Source organism: Lagopus muta, chromosome 15, assembly GCF_023343835.1.
Source record: "Lagopus muta isolate bLagMut1 chromosome 15, bLagMut1 primary, whole genome shotgun sequence".
Classification (NCBI taxonomy): domain Eukaryota; kingdom Metazoa; phylum Chordata; class Aves; order Galliformes; family Phasianidae; genus Lagopus; species Lagopus muta.
The window spans coordinates 6,721,013-6,741,318 of record NC_064447.1 but is presented as its reverse complement, the minus strand read 5'-3'; the positions used below and the strand labels follow the sequence as shown (position 1 = coordinate 6,741,318).

Here is a 20,306-nt window from a genome sequence, read left to right as displayed (position 1 = left end):
GTGCTATTCTCCAAGTTGTAAAACCTATGCAGTAGGTGATAAAAATAATTTGGTTAGCACAGAATAGTGTTTGGGGAAAACAAGTACTTTGTTTTGCCTCAGTTCATATATGTTTTAAAAATCACTCATTTAAAATTAGTCTAGAGATTGTGTGTGTGCTGCCTTCCAGTCACAAAGCTGTATTTCATGAGTGTCTTTAACAATTATACAGATCATTTTAAATGCATCTCCTGTCAATAAGATCTGTGTGATGATCTAACTTAGTTTTGCCTGGTGCTTCAACACGTGGCACACATCCCTCTCCTTCCTCTCATTTGAATAAATCAGCAACTAATGAGAAAACATTTCAATAATCTGGTTTTTCAGCCTTTTCCTTCTCTAGTCAGTTAAACCTTTTGGGGAAGAAGTATTAAAATGGCTTGCCCTGTAATTGTTGGTTGTATGAGAGCACTGAAAACAGTACTTTCGAAAGGTGATTGGACATGATGAAGGCAAATTGTTGATTGCATGCAGAAGAATGCCTTATCTAAAGCTGTGCTATGGCTTTTGTCAGGGTGGTTGAACTTTATCAGCAACGAATTCAGTGGCTGTTGAAGGACAGCAGAAAGGTAACTTGAACTTTTCAGTTTGTGTTCAGAAGAGAGCTCTATACAGTATTAAAGAATATGTTAACCTTTGAATACTAGTGAAAAGAGGCGTTCAGAAAGAAGAAAGATTATTTTTCTTGCTTTTACATTAGTACCTGGGATTTTTGCTTTCTAGATGTTGCCATTTTATTTCTCTTAGCAATTCTAATAGGGACCTCCCAGCACCCTTAAAGAGGAGTAGCCAGAGCCAAGCTTAACTTTTGGCTGGAACTCGGCTGCTGTAGTTGGTGTCTCTGCCACAGCTGGTTAGTGACTCACTGTGCCCAGCTGTGCCCATGGCCAGCAATGGGAAAGGGACATAATTCTGTCTCAGGTGGGACAGGGAAACGAGGCATCCCAAAATCTGCCATAGTGATTTAACCTGAAGAAGATGCTGTGCCCAACATTAATTTTATTGTTGGAAACAATTGATAGTCTTGGAAGGGAAGCAGTGTGACTCACTGATAAGGAGAAACAAGGAGGGTGGTAGTACTCTTTTGTTTTCTTCTCTGTCACTGTCTCATCTTTATGCTTGAAAGCTTAAAGTGAAAATAAATTTGTGACACCCAAATTTAAAATGCTACTGTATAGAGTATACAGAAACATTTTTAAACTTTACATAAGCTCAGTATTTACAGTGAATTCTTTTTTAAGGTGTTTGGCCTTGTAAAAGGAACCAAAGTTGGACTTGTGGTTGATGTGTCTGGTCTGAGTGACAGACCTAGACTAGAGGGTTTTCAGAAAGATCTTTTGGTGAGTAATAATAGAGCAGACTTTGGCTATTGTAACATGTAAATGAAGATTCATAGCTAAGGGGAGGGAAAATCCTCTTGAATTCGTAATGTGCAATAAAGTCTTCTACTGTAGAAAGCTATTCTCTAAATGACTTTGAAATTGCAATCTTTGTCTAGACCCAAATAAATTACTGCAACTACTATAATAATAACAGCAGCTTTCTCAGTGCTTGTACCAGCATTCTCTTTGATTCTTAGCTTGTCTAGAAGAAGCAACTTAAGAGCTAGAACCAAGCCATATATAGAGTACAATTTCACTTCCTGCATTCAGGCATTATTTCAAATGGATTTGTATTATTCAAATTCCTCATTTGTGCATTTTAAATAAAACAACTAAAAAGAAAACTCAGGTTTCACTTGGTCCTAATGCCTAACCTGTTGTTTAGCCCTACCCATGAATATATATTAAACATTTTAGTAATTACTTGGTGAGTGAATGTGCCCTTTGTGGAACAGTGCGTTCTGTTTTGTATGCACATCAACTGAAGAGAAGAAAAATATTCCGTGTCTCCATTAACAAACTGACAGGATTACTGTAAGTTTGCCTGTCTTGTTTCAGTACTCCTTAGCTTAGTCACTTGTGTCACTTGTTTTGGAAGCATTTCTCTGTGGTAGCTGAAAACATTGCTGTCAACTGTTTTTAGTGTATTTCTGGCTTTGTTCCTTTGTATAGTAACTCTACTAGTAGCAGCATGGATAGCAGTGCATTAACAGGCTTTTTATTTGTTAGTCCTTAATAGATGAACAGCTGTGTTATAAGAAGCAATTGTACTGCCTCTCATTTGGTACAGAAACTTCACCTCTGTGGGAGAGTCCAAAAAATGTTGGTGTTCATGTGTAAGTAAGTTAGTTTCTCTGTAAAGGTATTTCAGACCAGGTCTCCATTTAATTAGAACAATGTGGAGATAATAATTAGTGTTCTTCATCTGTTGCCCCTGTGCCTTGCAGTAATCTGCGTGGTCAGTTTTATTCAGCTCCTGCACGTTGAGCGCATGTGTTCCTTTTTTTCCCTAGGCTAGGTGAAGCAAGACAGTGGGTACAGCAGCTGGCACCTGCAGGAGGCTGCAATTTGCTGAAAGCCTTAAAACATGTCCTTACAGTGAAAGAGCTGAATTCTCTGGTGATTATAATACGAAGCTGGTAAGTCCAGCTTTAACTTGGATACAGAATTGGTACAAGAATCTGAACTTGTTAGAAAAATAGTAATGACCTACTTACTTAGTAATAAGCTTTCATCCACCAGTCACTGTGAACCAAGACAAAATTTCAGTGCTTTTATTATCATTTCTAAACACATTGAAATGCCAGTAGTAGAAACTCAGTAGTTGTTGGAAGAGAGGAGGTAAAAATTATGCTAAATGATTGGATTTAATTCCCATGATTTGTTATTTCTTTCTCATTTAATGTTTTCTTTTCTGTCTTCTTCAGTATGGCCTTTTCTTCCCTCATTTGGTTACTGCCATTGCTAAGAGATTTTTCTTTCTCTTTTCCATATTTACTTACTTACTGAAAACAGCCCTGATCAGTCTCTGGAAATACTGGCAGACTATGCTCAGCAATGTATGCTAGGGAGAAAACTTCTGGTTCATGCTGTTACATATGATTGTGGCAGTCCTGCTGCTATTGTAAGTAACTGTCAATACTCACTTCCTTAAGTCTCCTGTCATTAATTTCCTATTTTGTAAATGACTTTACTGAGATTTTGAACGTGTCCTTAAAACAGGAGTGGCAAGAAAGCAATGGAAATATCATATAATCTGTTTGGTTTTCTCTACATGTACCTTAAAGATTCTTTGTCTGTCTGTAATTAAGAATTGAATACTGACAACCCATGTTAACCACAGAGATTACCAAACCAAAGTAATTCTTTATCTTCCTATTTAAATATGTAGGCAACTGTTAAACAGCTTGCAGAAGTTGTCAGTGGCCGCTACCATTGCTACTCTTCAAAGGGAGAGGTAAGTGACAGCTAGAGAGGCAAATGTTTAGTGACTCTTCACTTTTAGAAGACAAAATGCTTATCATCTGAGTAGAAGTTTATAGCAGTGCCTGGTGCTGCTTGCCCTGGTCACAGAACTGCTGAGCATGTGGCGAGTTCACCTGTTCGTTGTTTCTGCAACTCAAAATGTTTTCCTAAAAAGCACAGGAAGTTTTGCAAGTATTTTTCAGTGACTCAAAGCTGACAATTAGGATGAAAGTAGTGATGGGTTTATTGGAGACTGATTCAAAATAGTAAAAAATAATGTATTTTTAATAAACTTCCATATGTAGAGTCTTAGGTACATTTACACTCCATTTTACCACAGCAGGCAGTTCTGCACGGCTGCACACACATCAAATAGTAAAGCTGCGCGTGGTTGATATTTGAGTAGCAGTTAACTTTATTCCCCTTGTTTCTGTACAGAATTCTGACAGTAGTGATGTTAATCTGCTGCTTCAGGAATCACACAAGGCTCAGGACCTACTCCACAGTATCAAGCAGACTTTTCAAAGGCGTGTTGATGGCTCACTTATTAGTGGAATAGCAGACGTAAGTGTGTGTGTATATATATATATATCCCCACAGGTACCTTGAAGTATCAGAGGGAGAAGTCCTTAGTGTTCACAGGATGAAAAAAAAAAACATATGATTGTTCAGGTACTTTGATAAGTGAAGTCTGAATATTATATATTGGCCATCTGTTGTAAGAGCAAAGTAAGGCCAAAATGGCAAATTCTCCAAAATGTCTTTTCTCCAAGAAAATAAACTAAAGTGCTCTTGATGAAATTTGGATGAGAAAGTAAATACATCTCTTGTTACTTTTTCCTCCTTCTGTGGAATATTTGGAGAAATTTTAGTTCTACTCTGTCCTGATAGAGAGATTATTTTCTCATATCTTTCTTTCAGCCTGTGCAGATGGTCAGAAATGGAAATATATCTCTTTCTTTTGCTGTGCTGTCATCTCTGTACTTCCCTGGAGCCTGGAAGCTTTGAAGTTTGCTGAGTTCACCTGTAATTGCTGATCTTTTGTGCTGAAAGTTTATCAGTGCTATTCTATAAATCTGTGGCTCTGGAGGAACTTTTGTATTAACAAAATAGTCTGTTCTCTGTCACAACTGTGAAGTGGACAAGATTGCTTTTAAAGTGGCAGTGAAATTTTCCATCAGGTGTCTTTGCATGTCTGGTTATCTGACCTGAGACATTCCAGGCTAGAGGTAAAATGGTCATCTATGAACAGTATTTCTAGCTCTGATTCTCCTCATTCTCTCTGTTGTGTGCATGTAATACATACTTTTTTTTTTTTTCTCTCATCCAACCTTATAAATATTAAGAACCATTCAGACTACATAGGAAGTCACAGAAGTCACCCTGAAAAAATGCTGACTGTCCTATATCCTGAAATGAAAAAGTGTCTCCAGATCTCCATTCATTTATAAAAGATAGGTCTCTTACACATTTTTTTCTAAGTGAAAGAGTTCTAATGTCCCATAGAAGTTTGTTGACTTGTTTGCATTGTTGTGAATGAATCATTGTGAATGAATGGAGAATGTGTTTCATTTTGATTTTCAGATCAGTACACGTAGGAAATGGAGAAGGCAAGATCTGGTTTGTGTATGATCCTGATGGTTTTCCTACCTTTTTTAGCAAAATAACTGTCTGTTTTCCCATGTACAGCTATGATGTTTTCATTTTCCATGTGGATTTTTGCATGTGGCTGATGGAGTGAAGTTACTGGAACACTGTCCTGCGGAATCTATTTCTGGGAGGACCAGTCGTAGCTGTTTTTGAAGTATTTTAATGACTGCAATCTCAGCACTCTAAACATCAGTAAAACTAAAATCTTATGCTGAATGTTTAGATTGACTGTGAGGGAGTGAAAATATGCAAAAACTTGCAAGATGTTTTCTTAAAATCCATTTTAGGTTTCCACAGAAGTTGCAAATGCAGCAATTCCTTGCTTCCTATCAAGGCCTCCAAAGCATGAAGGACCATTAATTATTCAAACACCAGGCTTCCTGGCCAGAACTTCAACAGAATGGTTAAAGACAAATGGATTGAAAGGTAGCACAGAAGGAAAAGCGTAACAGATATGAAACAGGAAATAAAGATAGAGAATATGTTTTATTTAATTTTTTTTGTTCCTTGCTATAGCTAAGAAGTTAAACCTTTATCAAGTTTTGGCTCCCAATGCTTTTTCTCCTGTGGAAGAATTTGTACCAATTCTTCAAAAAACAGTATCATCAACTCTACACGAGGCAAGTGATGGGGACCTGCTCCTTTTCTCTTGTTGGGTTTTTTGTTTGGTTGGTTTGGGTTTTTTTGTTTGTCTGTATTTCTTTCTACTGCTACTTTTCCTAATTAAAATTGGTGCTTTATAAGATAATGACATTCTGTGGGTTTTGACTGAAATTTGAGATGTGCAGCTGTAGCAGATCAGAAACATATTATTCTTAAGAATAATTCAGGAGGAAATTCCATACTCTTGTAACTTATATAGGCTTCTGTACGCACATAACTGTTATTTATCCTTCTAGAAAGCTATGATGCAGTTTGAATGGCATGATGGAACTGTGAAAAATATTCATGTTGACCTGCCAATATTACACAAGTATCAGGTGGGTTTTAGTAGGGACACAACCTTATCAGGGTCAATTACCATCTAATTTTTCTGTATTACTTGCAAGAGCAGCATTTTAGGCTTTACTGTGTTCCTCCAGCACTGTTATCATACATGTGGATGATTTATCTTTCCTAATGGGAGTGTTGAGGGAAAATGATTTAGGTGTGTTTTCAGCATTTTCAGCATTGGAAAGCAGAAGTCATTTTCAAGTTCTTTATAGAAGGCTCTCATACTTCTACTTTACAGTAAGGTATCAGTAATATGTACAAGTTGGGCATTTGTAGTTAATGTTTTAGCATATGCTCAGCTGTTCTTTATACTTGGAATGAATTCTGAACATTGTGACAGCATGTTGCTGCAAATCACATCATTATTTGAATTAGTTGAATACTGAGCTGCACTTGTCTCTGCAGAGTCTTGGTCTCCACTAGTCAAAATTATTTTGCGTGTTTGATGAATACACCTTTTGCTGGTGTGCCTCCTATGAGGAGAATGTAGACATTGTGTGGCAGGGACACTGCAGTAAATGCCACCCGACTCTTCGGAAACCATAACACCAGAACCTGAGTTCTAAATCCTTCCAGTGACAGCTTGCGTGGAGTTTTTTTTCTTTCTTCTTCCAAAATGAGTGTGCTAGGAGGAACAGCTGCAGTCTGCAGCATTGCTGGGCGTGAGTGGGCAGTGAATGCTGCAGCTTTGGTTCTGCAGCTTGATGTGAACGGTGAACTACGGTGGAGGGATTTGAATCCTGGGAAAAACAGGAGGATTGTGCAACATGATTTGATGAGCAGAGGCTCACAGTGCTTTCAGATCCAGAATTTCACATCTTGCAATATGGACAAGAACTGTCCTCAACCTGGGGCAAAACGCTGTAATCACAAAGCCTCGTTATGCTTTTTGTTAGCAGGAAATTAGTGGGAAACTACTTTTATGAAAGAGTATAAGAGTGTTGAGCACACCCTGTCTAGTAGGCTTGGAAGGCTGGGTGGAGTTCAGCCAATAAAGCTGATGATACTAATTGCCACCTTTAGTTTGACAGATCTGGGCAATACTTATCCAATTCTTACTCCTTGCCTTCCAGTCTGCAACTGTGTGTTTGAACATTGGTTCTCAATAGTCTTTAAGGCCTTGATGGTGTGATTTCCATAGCAAGCAGTGCGGTGTCTGCATTGTAAGACTGAAGGGGTCAATGAAGAAAATTTTACAAGACAAAAAGTAGAAAAGCATCCAGCTATGTACTGTCTCACCCTAGAGATAGAAAGATGGTGATAAATAAGAAAGATGCAGAGTAGTCCAGGTTGTTTCCTTTTGGGTAGCATATGCAGCAGTGTCTACATTGCAGTGTCAGTAGGTAAGTCTCTGGTACCACCTTATAGTTTCTTTCTGAGTTCCATGTCCCTTTTCTACCTCGATTTGTCCTCATGCATGTCATGCATACATGTGCTTGTGAAGGTCGTGTTCTGTAGAGTTGGGACAAATGGCCTTAATGTCTTCAAGTCAATATGGTGTTAAAAAAAATGGTATGTGTTTGAAAATATTTTAAGTTTTTATTTTAACTGTTATATGTTATTACAAATGTTGCCTGAAGGTGGTTGGTTGGTTTATTTTTTCTGGCCTCTACTTTGAATCATGCTAACAAAGTGAAGATGAAGAGAATATTTTAGACCCTATGTTGGTCATTTTATGTTTATCTCATGGATTGTATTCTGCTATCTTTACTAATAATAAAATGGTATCATTAAAATGAATGAGAATCATTACTATGTTTTAATGTTAGTTCTGGATTAAGCATTTGGTTACAAAATACTTACTTGAAAATCTTTATTTTTATCTTAAATTTTCTTTATTTTATCCACAGAAACTCCTTGCCAAAATGGTAAGAATCTATGAGAAACGAATTAACTGGCTGTCTGTTGCTAGCAGAAGAATTTGGGGAAGTGTTTGTGAGAGGAGGTATTGTATTCTGGCAGTCCTGGTTTTGTGTATTGTTGGTGATTTTGATTTGTCAACCCCTGCTTTACGTGTAAATGGGCACTGAGGATCAGAGGGCACAAAACGGTCAGATGTAGAGACAACAGTTGCAGATAGGACCAGTGCAAGCAATCCACTTTTGACAACAGACACCGATATTCATTCATTTACTAATCTAGTGAATTTACAGTTATTATCAGTCTACAAAAAACTGCAATATCCATTAAATAAGACAAGACTCTTAAATTTCAGTTATCCAGCAAGTAAGCGTTTGGGGAGTGGTCTGTCTTAAGCCACGTACATACCTGGTGTTTCTGGCCATATGTCGTGCTTATGTCAACTCTCATACCCCTTCCTATTAGTAGTGATACCCAGAGTGTTTCTGTACAGCCTCTTATGGATTCTTATCAGAAAGATAAGTTTCAACCGAGTTTCAAATTTCTGCCTCCAACTGAAGTGCATTGCAGTGCCAGATGACAAATGCCAATGCAGATTTATCAGAAAAACTTCAGATTTTTTCCCCTTGTGAGAATTGAGCTCTTTAACTGATTTTGTTTGAGGATCATCTTCAATAATAACAACAATGATAATTAACAGTGTGTCTGAATCTTGAGCAGAGGTCTCCCAGCCAACTTCAGTTGCGTAATTGCTCTTATTGTCTTGCTTGCAGACACTGAATATGAAGTTTCAGAGAAGATGGCTTAGGCCACTGTTACCAGGGAACTCTTTGTTCATTCATCAAGGACTGAATTGTGTTGGGCACACCTGTCCCACTGACTTCCATAACATCCGTGATACTTTCCATAAGCACTGCTCCCAAGATACCCCCTTTCCATTCACAGTGACCATCCTGCATGGTCTTTACAAGCACACCTTGATATGAGACCATACTGAAGATCATCATTAATAGTTTCTTTTTCCCAAATAGTTAATATCAGTTCCAGGTAACATCAATCAGTCGATGTCTGAGCAGCACTGTTTGTCAGTGACTTGCTGGGAGATAATTCCATTTATCTTTGGAATGATACTGTGTAGCTTCCTGCAATGATAACTGGAGAAAGGACAATGAACTATCCAACAACTCTTCTTGTTGGATAACAGCCAAGTTTCAGCCTTGTTCTGGATATTCAAGTACAGAGAAGAAAGAGGAGCTGATGAGGGTTCAGTAGCCAGTATGTGCCTACGTGTGCCAGTACACTGATTATTGCATAGCTTAAGGAAGATAGAAATTTCTGTTAATATATTTTAAGAATCTCACTTTAGATTGTACAGATTATTGTTTTTATATAGGCAGTGCTTATACATTTTTATACATAGCTAGATGGTTTTTTTTGTGAGCTCAAGAATGCAGTGAATTAATTTTGTTTTTTTAGAAATAACATGTTTCTTGTATAGGGTGGTTATACTTGTTGATATATCAGTGCCAAACTCCACCTGCATCATCCATATCCAACATTCTTTGCGACTTCTACTTGAAGAACAGATGTCAAATAAGGATTGCTTCAATATTATAGCGTAAGCAGCTACTTTTGGTTGTTGTAAAATAAATGTAACTTTGCAGTGAAAGAAGTGTGTTGGTAGACTGTCGTTACCAATGGGGATATTTTAGAATTTTACTTGTATTTCACATGTTATGATGAAGTAGTTGCAGGAGTAGCAATGACAAAACTGCTCGCTAAATGTATGGATCAGATGTATAGAATTAAATTAGTAATTAAAATAATCATTTTGTTTTGGACTGACTGAAACTGGTTGGATGAGATTCTTGTATTGTTCATAACAGTGTGAGTGCACGTGGCAGAAACTTTTACTAGAAGGTTTTGGAGGTGTCTCAGCACTACTGAGAATGCACTTTAAATTTTAAAGTGACTCCAATACTTCTTTAATGTTTAATTCTTCTTAAACTTCTGTTCTCACACTGCCAGTCAGAAACATATGACAGAGCAGCTGGGCAGATATCTGACTGACAGCTAAAAAAGACAGACTTATGGAGGTTCAAAATTTTGGGGAGAACAGAACCCTTACTTCATAAGATGAATGCAGGCAGCATCTCTGGGTTATTGGTCTGGGCAGTATGCTGTTTGTCTGTTGTTGTTTTGTTTCAGTTGCAATCCTGCATTACCTCTGCTGAGCTTTTACCAGCTCATTTAGCATTCTGATCAAGAAAAAAAATGGAATCTGGCCCACTGCTTTGAAAATACGACTACCCCTGAGTGATGGATAAACGTGAATAACTAAGTGGTGTGAAACTGGAAACAGATAACAATTTTACCTGTATGGCACCCTAAATCAGATTTTTTGTCAGATAATTCTGCTAGTTCTTTTGTTTGCTTTAAAGCACAATGTGAGAATTCATTGCTGTTTTCTCTAAAAGATTTGGGAGCCACATTGTGCCTTGGCAGATGGAACTGGTTCCTTCCCAGCCTGAAAACTTACAAAAAGCTTGGAGGTAGGATCAAATTCCTTTCCCATACTTAGGAATTAAGTGAGCATAGATACTGTGAAACAGATAGAACAAAGAAATAAAATGAATCAGCATTCTGAACAGTTTAGACAATTAAGTATCACAAAAATACTTCGCCACGAACTGTTCTATCTAATGTTCATCTAATTGTTATAGATGGTTTGTAGTGAAAACTGTCATAAAGTCCAGTATGCCCTAGTGTCTTTGTATTTCATGTGTATATTGAGTATGTCAGTACACAAATACAGAGGTTTTTAAGAAATGCACAGGTCACAAAAAGAATTTAAAATTACTTCAAATTCAGCTGAGATCTGGAAGCTAAACTGTTTTTCCCCATATACACTGAAACTAAATCTCATGATCCACTTTGTGGAGTTATATCCTCAGTAGCTTCATTATACCTCTGTGGTTTTCTTTTACTCCTGTCAGTTCTGCTATTACAGTTTTTTCCCACATAAAATTAAGAGGGAATTCTTTCACCTCTGTGCTCTGAAACTTACCTTAAAAAGTAGTTTGCTGTAGTGGAATTACAGAAACTAGAAAAAATGTTTTGAATGCTTGTATAATCTGGTTTTGGTGGCTGTTATCAAAAAAACTACAGATCCCAGAGCAGTATTATTTAAGATTCAGAGTTCTCTCACTGCTTTTAGCAGAAACAAAAGCTTTTCTCAATTCACTCTTTGAAATGTAAACTTCTCAGGTGGGTATTGAGGTTGCAGTGCAGTGGGAGTAGGAATTTCATGAGTGCTCTCAGAAGAGCTGTGGAAGTAGACTTCAAAGAAAAGGATAAACACAAATCACAAGGAATTTACCTGCTGACTACTGGAATACCTGATCAGGAAACAGTGAGTATCTTTACAGGTTTTACAGTTCGTCTGTAAATTCCCATCAGAATTAATCTCAATTTTATTTTTTCCTCTCTTCTATCCTTTTGGCTATTTTTCATAATTTGTTGGCAGAATACTTCATTACATATCTATGACTGTAGAGGTCATACAGCTGTTCAGGTTATAGTCCTGTGCTGAATTATGCAGGTTAAGAGTGCTTGCTCATCAGTTCAGGAAAAACTGGAGCAGATGGAAACTCACCTATGATACGGAGAGACTTCTGATTTTGATTTATTTTTGCCTTATAGCACACAATCAGTGCCTATGTGGCTGAGGCTTGCAGAGGTTTTGATTTGCAGCTTCATGTCTGTCTGTTCAGTGTAATGGAGGATGCTGACTCCTGTGGGATTATTCCAGCCCGCTATGCTACCCCGACAGAAACTGCCACTGCTTTTAAAGAAATAGTACAGGCTGCCAATGGGAGATTTCATTGGTTTGGAGAAGCAGGTAAGTGAAAAGGAGAGACAGCACTTCATTCTTTATCGTTCATTAAATAATATCTATCATTGCTTTTTTTTTTACCTCTAGTTAAGTCTAGTTTTAAGTTTAGTTTAGCACTGAGATACAAACATAAGTCTTAGTTTAATTAAGGCTTTTGGCTATCTTAAAGAGTATTATAATGCAGCATTAATTTGAGTTTTTCTATTCAAATTCATAGAATCGCAAGGTTGGAAATGACCTCAAGATCATCTAGTCCAACCACCCTCCCATTCCCAGTACCACAAGCTACTAAACCATATCTCGTAATTCACTGTTCTTTCATTCACTGTTTTTTGCTAAATATTTTAAAAGTACACAGTTAAAATTTATTTACTAGTGTAGTAGGCAAAGACTGCATAACAAATGGGAAACAGGGCTTTTTTATTCTTATTTTTTGTTGTTGATATTTGACATACTCTAAACTTTTCTGTATACTTAAAAATAATGACTAGCATATATTTGATTATCAGGTATTTTTGAAAGCGATGATATCACTGTTCTTGTGTCTGAAATGGAAAAAGCAAAGAACTACTCCCAAAAGGTATGAATTATATATATCTTCTGAAATTATGCTTCTCTTCAGAAAAAAAAGGAACAGTGTTTGTTCAACTGGCAGTGCAGAAAATTGGACAGCATGAAATTCCTTGTAAGACAGAGAGGAAAACTCGAGAATGTGAGAATGGCCACTTAGAGCAAACACGGACTGGGAAGCAGTGATAGAGTAGCACTGCAGTGATGACTGTTAGAGTCCATGGTTTCCTATCAAATATGAGGAGTTCACATTTGAAGTGATTTTCCTGTTTGTTGCCAATCCTATGATAGAGGATTCTATCCAAGTGCATAGATACTCGAGTAAAATGGTTCATATACTCCTTTAAATCACAGCGTAGGAAAAGGTTGTCAATTGCACAGTACATTTCTCTAATATTAAAAAAAAAAAAGGTTTCCTGAAGCATAGTAAGGGTGTAGAACTCTTCAGTCTCTCCCCATATTACATGCATTTAACTTTTTCCCCAAGATATGTAATACATTTGCTTGGGCAGCATGCAGCCTGGCTGTATGAAAGCTGTTTCTTTCTGAAGTGTGAATAGAAGGATATGTGCAATGAGATGTCTGGCCAGAGATCAGAGCAGGTCTGAGATGAAGCTTTTTGTTGGTGGTGCTGTGTTTTGTATGATTTGTTTTGTAAAGAACAACTGGTGAATATTCAATAGGATCTTAAGTATTTTGGTATTATTGTTTAATGGCTGAATGTATTTGGTTCATCTTCTGCTCATTTCTCCTGGGCTCTGTGCATGTAGCGTTCCTTTTTCTTTTAGAATGTTTGCTCAGAGCAGGGAGGGTTTACTTCCCATGTGTTTTAGGAAGTACAACACAAAGAGGTTATGAGTTGTTAAGCATCACCTGATTATTATTTTTACGATAAATAAAACAAATACCAATTTTATTAAATACAGGATGTCAGTCTTTGAAGTGTCATGTTTATGAATTACTAAGCAGTGTGAACTTCCATTTCAGTGTGCATTCTTAGTGGAATCCTTAAAGCAACGTTCAGGAAATCAGCCTGCTGATCCACTTATAGCAGAAGCAGGCGCAACCGTGGCTGTCACAAAAGAGAAAAGAAGGCCGCAGAAGTTGCCATCTCCAAAACCTACAGCTCTGAGTCTGGCTAGAATGGTTTGAAATCCTTCACAGTTCCATTTTAAGATACAGTCTGTTTTAATTAGTGATATTAACTGGCTATTATATGCTGGTCTTTATGAGAGAAGTGCTCAGGCTGAAAATTTGAAGGAAGTAATAACAGTTCTGTGATTCTACTATGAATTTACATTTTAATTTGCATTCAAAGTGCTACATAAAAAAGTACACCTTACTAAATCCTGTGAAGTAATTAAATATAACTGTAGTGATTAAATAACATTGTAGTATCTAAAATTGTCTAAATGGCCCCTCCTCTGACCTTAAAAATTCAGTGTTTAATAGAAGCAAAGGCAAAGCAGAAACATGCTTTATGAAGTTGCTTTTATTTAGCAAGTCCATCCATTACCATACTATACTCTCCTTCATGTCACAAAAATGCTCCAACCTCATCTGACCTTAAATATTAGTCCTCCGTTTAATGGCAGCAGAAAGTCTGCAAGAAAATTAAAACAGAGCAATTAGAGTTATTAACCTAGCAAGAAATTGCAAATGAATGTGTCATAATGGCAACCTGCTGGCTAGTAAGAAGAGCCAGAGTAAAACAGGAATTAGAGAATAATGGAAGATAGTTCCAGTTCTGAATAAGTTAGGCAATTATGGTACTGTGTGGTTAAAATACTTCTTAATTTCTTCTCTCTTTGTGCTTATAGCACATCAAAGACAAACACTGTGCGGAGAAAAATGCCTCCATCAGAGTGCCGGCGTGGCGTCCCACCAGTGCAAAAGCAGAAATTCCACCAGGTCTGCATGGATGAGGGGATTCTTGTCTTTACTTTGTTTGGGAGTTGCTAAAAATAAAGTACTAAATTAGAACTGGAGGATTTAAGCTTTTAGAAACACTAGCAGTATTTATCTGAAGACAGAGCAATAGGGAACATTGCAGTTTGTGAAATGAGTTGTAGATGTGATCTGTCTAGATTAGGAGAGGAAGAATGCTGCCCAGCTGTATAACTGTTTCCAGGTCATTTGATTGAATATCCATCCTGTATCAGAAAACATAAATATATGTGGTGGAAAGAAGAGCCTTCCTTTGTCACATGCCTGAAAACGTAATTAAAACCCCACCTGTCTTTGTTTACAATTTATACATTCTTTTGAAGTTGCAACAATTTAGAGATTTATTTTTAGTGTAATGTATTTTTTGTTAATTTTCTTGTAAGCAGTTGTTCTTGGTGTGCTCTCCTACTTATTTATGATCCAGTAATAAAGGAAAACTGTAACACAAATGTCAGGTTATCTGAAGAGCTGCATCCTGCAGCTACTGCTGGTGCATGGAACAGCTCTTAAATTGATTCCAACCCCAATTTTTCAATTCTCATAATTTTCTTGTTTTGTTCTTATATCTTTGCTAATATCTGCAGGGTTTCGGTTTTTGTTTTGTTTATTTGTTGAATTTTTGTATTAAATTTGGGCCTTTAATACCGACTGATTGATGTCAGATTCTTGATATTCAGTAACTTTTACAGATCTGGGTTCATATTTGCACAAGGTGTTGTGTGCCATGATAACTGAATGTTGCAACAAATGCTTTGCTTGTTCTAAACCCCTAATCTTTTCAGGTTATTTAGTATGACTGATCATATTTATAACTTATATATAATTCATAATTTATAAATTACTAGTGACAATTCAAAAATTGTAAAGATTATGGTTTGATTTGTATGTGACAAATTCTATGATATAGATTCTTCTTAATTGTTATCCAAGAAAATTAAGTATGTGTAACTGTGGCAACTGAAGAACTGGATTGCATGTCAGAGTTTTATCCTCAGCTGAATGAAGTCATCATTTACGGTGTTGCTGGTTGTTGTTTTGTTTTCTTTGTAGTACAAACAATAAAACAATGGCCTCAGGCTGAGAACAGAAGAAAATATAAACCAAGGAAACAGCCAGAGTGTTCTGTGTCAGTATTTTATACTGACAAAGGAAGAAATGTGGGTATGTGTTACCAAGGTGTAATGGGTGAAGCCTTTTTACTGGCAGTTATTATAATATAAAACTGTTTGGATACTAAGTTGTGCATAATCAGCTGTAAATAATGAGGGGAAGTGAGCATCACTTATCAAATAGGGGTGGACTTGGGGTTTTCTAATTTGACTTTTGGTTAAGTGCTCTGCGATCTTCTGGTCAAAGATGCTTCAAGGAAAAATGCTGTCATGCCTTAGATGATGAGAAGATATTGTTTGGATTTTTTCAAAGGTAATGTTGAAGATAAAATGACTTATTGTGTATTCCTTCATACAGAAATTTTGAATTCTTGTCAAATGAAAAATCATGTGTGAAATACTTGGGGTTTTTCTGTTGCTGTTTGGTTTGTTGGTTTTATTTTACCAACAGGAATATTTTCATGTGGCTCCAAAAGGGCTATGAGACCACGTGTGAAGAGCAATGAAGAGGTAACCTAATGTTCCCAAGTGTTTCTTGCTAGGTGCAGTATTCCGAAGTTATCCAAAGACTGTTTGCATAAGAAAGCATGTTCCCTCTGTCAGATTGCCAAAAAAAGAGGAAATCTGTTCAAGCAAAGAGGTATTTTGCTCCTTACCAATAAATAGCCATTTTAGAATTGTTAATATGAATCAATGTGAACATTTGAATTGTGATTCTGTACAACGTATTATTACTTGAATAGTTCTAAAATTTGCTAACAACCAATTGCACCTTTTGTTTGTCTTACAAGTGGCTGACAAAGTACAGTATTAAAAAGCTTAAACTGGAATTGCCCAGACTGATGTTTGGTCCAAGCTGCACTCACCAAAAGAAAATTGTGGAGTCTCTGCACAAGAAAGTGTCAGCAAAGTACTGCAGTATCTTCCCCAGTGTAGAAATCAATGTAAGCTTTTGTAGATTTTATGTACCTACATCATTGAGAGACTTTGTATTTGCTAAAGCAGTGCATATTAATCACTGTTTGTGAGATGCCAGTCTTACGTCCCCTCTACTATTTCTTGTTTTTCATTCTAAATGAACATTCTAGTAGAAAACTAGAGAAGGCCTCTATTCACCACAAAAGATGATTAATACATTTGAAATGTGAACAGCATGGGATGTTTAGAATGTATGGCATCTCCTCTGTTCATCCACTATGAATAGTAATATAAAAATTTATTTTTAGGGAGAGCTTTGAGAAATCATATGTGAGGGGAAACGACAAGAATGTTGTATATTGCTTGGTTTGGTTTGTGCCGTGACCAGAAAAACATAACAGGTTAAAGTTAGGATATTACTGGTTTATTATATCTATGAAAGTGTCAGAAGAAGTGCAACAGATGCATCTCTCCAGACAAGTTATTTAATTTTGTTGCTTGAAACAACAGGCTGAAATAAGAACCAGGTTTTCCTAATTTGGGTAAAGCAGTTGTTTAGTAGCAACTGAGTTATAGAAGTTTTTTATGCTTTTTCATAAAGATTAAAAAATCCTAATGAAGGGACTACATTTATAACAGTTGTTAACATAAGGTACTTTTGTATGAACAATTTTTCAGGGGGTTGTGAGACATCTGCAGGTTCAATCTAAAGAACTGGAAATCTACATTGAACAAATGGAGAAGGTGTTGCTACGCTATCTGCAGAGAATACAGTGGCTTCTGTCAGGTATTGCTGTGCATCTTTCCTATAAAGCATGGCCTGTTGTGTCTGTCCTGTGATTTGGAGCAGCATAACTGTAAAATTCCATTTCTTGATTGCTTTTTGTTTCAAACTCTGCTCTGGAAACCCAGTTTTCATTTTTCTTTAAAAAAAATATATCTGTCTTGTTTTAGCAATAAGCTTTTGTTTGTAGACAAAATCATTAATGAATTGTGTGCTTGGCACATGATTTGAAATTATTCGAGTGGTAGCAGCTGCCTCTTTTAATTTTGACATAGAATCACTGCTTTTGAAAACTATTTTGATTCGTTACTCATAAATAATTTTGTTAGGAAATGGTTACTTTTTTTTTTTCTGTATTGCAAAGTTCAGCCTGTTTTTAGTGCAGGTTGTAATAATTGGCTAGTAACTAATGCTTGTTAGTACTAGAAATGGTGGAAGAGATTCCTGTCACTAATCCTTGAACAACCTCGTTTCCACTCATATTAGAATTTGTTAAGTAGAAATGCATCCAGAGTAACTCCTGAAGATGGAAGATTTTACCGTAGGCTCAATAAATTCATATGTTTAACATAATAAGTCTGTGTAATAACAGTTTTAATGATTCTGGTGCAGGAAGTCGAAGATTGTTTGGTACCATTTTAGAAGCAAATGTCTGTGTTTTGATTGATACATCTGGTTCCATGGACCCATATTTGCCACATATCACGAAGGAACTTACCTCCCTTATCTGGGAGCAGCTGAGAAAAAATGAAGTCAGGTATAATAAACTGCTGATAAACATCGCACTGCTTCTGCACTACTTCTGTAATTAAGAAACAATACGTAATAATCTGTTAGGAAATACTACTTCTCTGAAAGAATGGTCAGGCACTGGAATGGGCTGCCTAGGAAGGTGGTGGAGTAACCAACCCTGGAGGCGTCCAAGGAACGTTTGGACACTGTGTTGAGGGACATGGTTTAGTGAGAACTGTTGGTGATTAGTGGATGGTTGGACTGGGAAAGACCATGGGTCTTTCAGTTGACACAGAATAACTTACGTTTTCTTACCCTTTATTCCAATAATTGGTGGTTGGTTTTGTTCTTTTGGTTTTGTTTTCTGTTTCAAAAGTGTCTTATACAACATGACTGCTAAGACTGGTTAGATTTAAATGTTGTGGGCCATCTTTCTCCCAAGGTTTAACCTGTTGAGATTTGCAGAAAATACAGAGAGTTGGAGGGAGCATCTTGTAGAGGCAACTGATAAAACCTGTCACGATGCTGTGCAGTGGGTGTCCAAATTCCATGCTCATGGTAATACCTGCATCCTTATGGCTTTACAGGTTAGTAAATTGTGTATAGTGTTGGAAATATCCAAATAATTTTCTAGGAGGGTATCTCTGATAAAGCAAATTTTATTTGCAATTCACTGGTGGGCCTCCAGCAGGCAGGAGTGCACACACAAAGCAGTGTTACATCTTTTATCTCCTATTGCCTGACGCTGATCTCTTTCTCCTCTGGTTCCTCATTGGCTGAGTACTGCAGGTTCACACTCTTTCACAACACTTCACTAATCATACAAATACCAAGTAAACACAGATCCTTGCCACCCAAACACAAATATCTTAATTGGTTAATTGCCTTCTAACAATCGCTTTCTTAACAAACATCTGGTTATAACTTTTGGATGCCCGCTTTACAACAGAAACATAAACATAAACATAACCTCTTAATTGTTTGATTACCCCCTAGCATTTGTGCCCTTTACAGTGCGTCATTGTTCTGTTCTGTGCTTGCATAGAGATAAGCTTGGAAGGAGGATGGAAGGGAGTGTCTTGGAGCCTGCCTATGGCATCCTAACATTCCCACAGAGTAGGATGGTTCTGCTTTGTGTAAAGGCCCTGGCTCCTCGAAAGCTTGTTAAATGTATTTCACTTCTGCTGGCCTAATGAACAGCCTTACAGTGTGTTTCCCAGTTCAGAATACTAAACCCACATTGTTTAGAACATTTAAAGTCTATTGCAGCTTTTGAGAAAGAATTTGTCACATAATTCGGTAACTATCTTTCTAAAATATGTTACTAATATGTATGTAGTATTTCTACTTTTCACATCAGCTATTTCTAAGGATATGCTACAGCTTACTTCTTTAGATCAATTGCCCTTTTCAATATCCAATGCAGAAACAACATTTTATCCCAGTCCCACAATAGTGTGTTGGAGATGAAAAAGGTGTTTTGCAGTGATAAAGCACTTCTATCTGACTGATAATATTTTAGGAAAACTATTTGGTCACAACATGAAACACCTCTTATACTGAAAACATTTAATGGATCTGGAATCAAGCTGCAGTTTGTCTCCATAAGGCTCACAAATAGAAACGTGCACTCCCCATTCTCAGTTTAGGAAAAATGTCAATAGTTGCATCAGTCCTTGTGTTCAAACAGTCCCAGAGAGAGAAAACAGCCAGTACTGCTTATGTACAGCTGTTATTATGGGATATTTGGCATAAAGCAAACAGGGATCTTAAAGAAGCAGTGATGGTTGGAATCACATGGATATTGAGTGTGATTCCTGAAATTCAGAAGTAGGGAAAGAAACTTCTCTTTTAAAAATTCTTAATGCAGAAATTAACTGGTAATAACAGCTTAAAACAGGAACTGAGAGAACTCGCAATTTCATGAGACTTAAAATTTAAATCTGCATAGAAATTTTAGCCTAAATTAGTGATTCTTTTTATTGGTACTTTTAAAGACTATTTATATACATTTTCTGGATTTCTTGGCAGATAAGTGCAGTAGAATTGTAAGAAATGTCTACATAGAGGTTAAATTTGCTAAGCCAATTATCGTAGCAAGTTTTCATGATGTAGAAAGGCCAAATCCTAATTAGCCTGATTTTCAGATATTAAGCATCTTTTACTCCTCTAAAGGGTGATGAAAGTCTTCTGTCAGCAGTTCTGCAGAACTAGTTCAGGGGATCGACTCATCTTCTCTTATTTCAGTAACTCAGTTTTTGATGGTGCTCTGCTTGTGTGTATTGTACCTCATGCTACAAATTATCTGCATGTTTATTTTCATGGAGGAATATATATTTGATTTAGTTCAGTTTAGTGAAAAGGAAAAGACAGAACTAACTTGATAATGAAGCTGTCTTAAATGATTGGACTTGAATGTTTTCATTTTAAAGTATTACTTTTCATTTAAATATTCTAATTAT

General features: G+C 36.8%; 1 protein-coding gene across 4 annotated transcripts in view; it reads left to right on the top strand.

Moving 5' to 3' along the window:
* The window catches only part of VWA3A (von Willebrand factor A domain containing 3A), a 36,558-nt gene that overhangs the window by 2,589 nt on the left and 13,663 nt on the right, over positions 1–20,306 (top strand). For 3 of the 4 annotated variants that reach the window (XR_007379946.1, XR_007379945.1, XM_048961150.1), the window contains exons 5-28: positions 554–608; positions 1,281–1,379; positions 2,151–2,257; positions 2,435–2,560; positions 2,937–3,045; positions 3,313–3,378; positions 3,825–3,950; positions 5,324–5,462; positions 5,553–5,656; positions 5,936–6,016; positions 7,880–7,974; positions 9,388–9,507; positions 10,367–10,441; positions 11,157–11,301; positions 11,592–11,790; positions 12,294–12,364; positions 13,342–13,500; positions 14,175–14,265; positions 15,352–15,462; positions 15,953–16,050; positions 16,202–16,354; positions 17,007–17,115; positions 17,725–17,869; positions 18,287–18,431. Coding sequence is in view for 1 of the 4 variants with exons in the window: in XM_048961150.1 (XP_048817107.1) it covers positions 554–608; positions 1,281–1,379; positions 2,151–2,257; positions 2,435–2,560; positions 2,937–3,045; positions 3,313–3,378; positions 3,825–3,950; positions 5,324–5,462; positions 5,553–5,656; positions 5,936–6,016; positions 7,880–7,974; positions 9,388–9,507; positions 10,367–10,441; positions 11,157–11,301; positions 11,592–11,790; positions 12,294–12,364; positions 13,342–13,500; positions 14,175–14,265; positions 15,352–15,462; positions 15,953–16,050; positions 16,202–16,354; positions 17,007–17,115; positions 17,725–17,869; positions 18,287–18,431 (2,728 nt within the window). In the remaining 3 variants the exon portion in view is untranslated. The remainder of the gene's footprint in view (positions 1–553; positions 609–1,280; positions 1,380–2,150; positions 2,258–2,434; positions 2,561–2,936; positions 3,046–3,312; positions 3,379–3,824; positions 3,951–5,323; positions 5,463–5,552; positions 5,657–5,935; positions 6,017–7,879; positions 7,975–9,387; positions 9,508–10,366; positions 10,442–11,156; positions 11,302–11,591; positions 11,791–12,293; positions 12,365–13,341; positions 13,501–14,174; positions 14,266–15,351; positions 15,463–15,952; positions 16,051–16,201; positions 16,355–17,006; positions 17,116–17,724; positions 17,870–18,286; positions 18,432–20,306) is intronic. The other variant, XR_007379947.1, reaches the window with a different exon arrangement.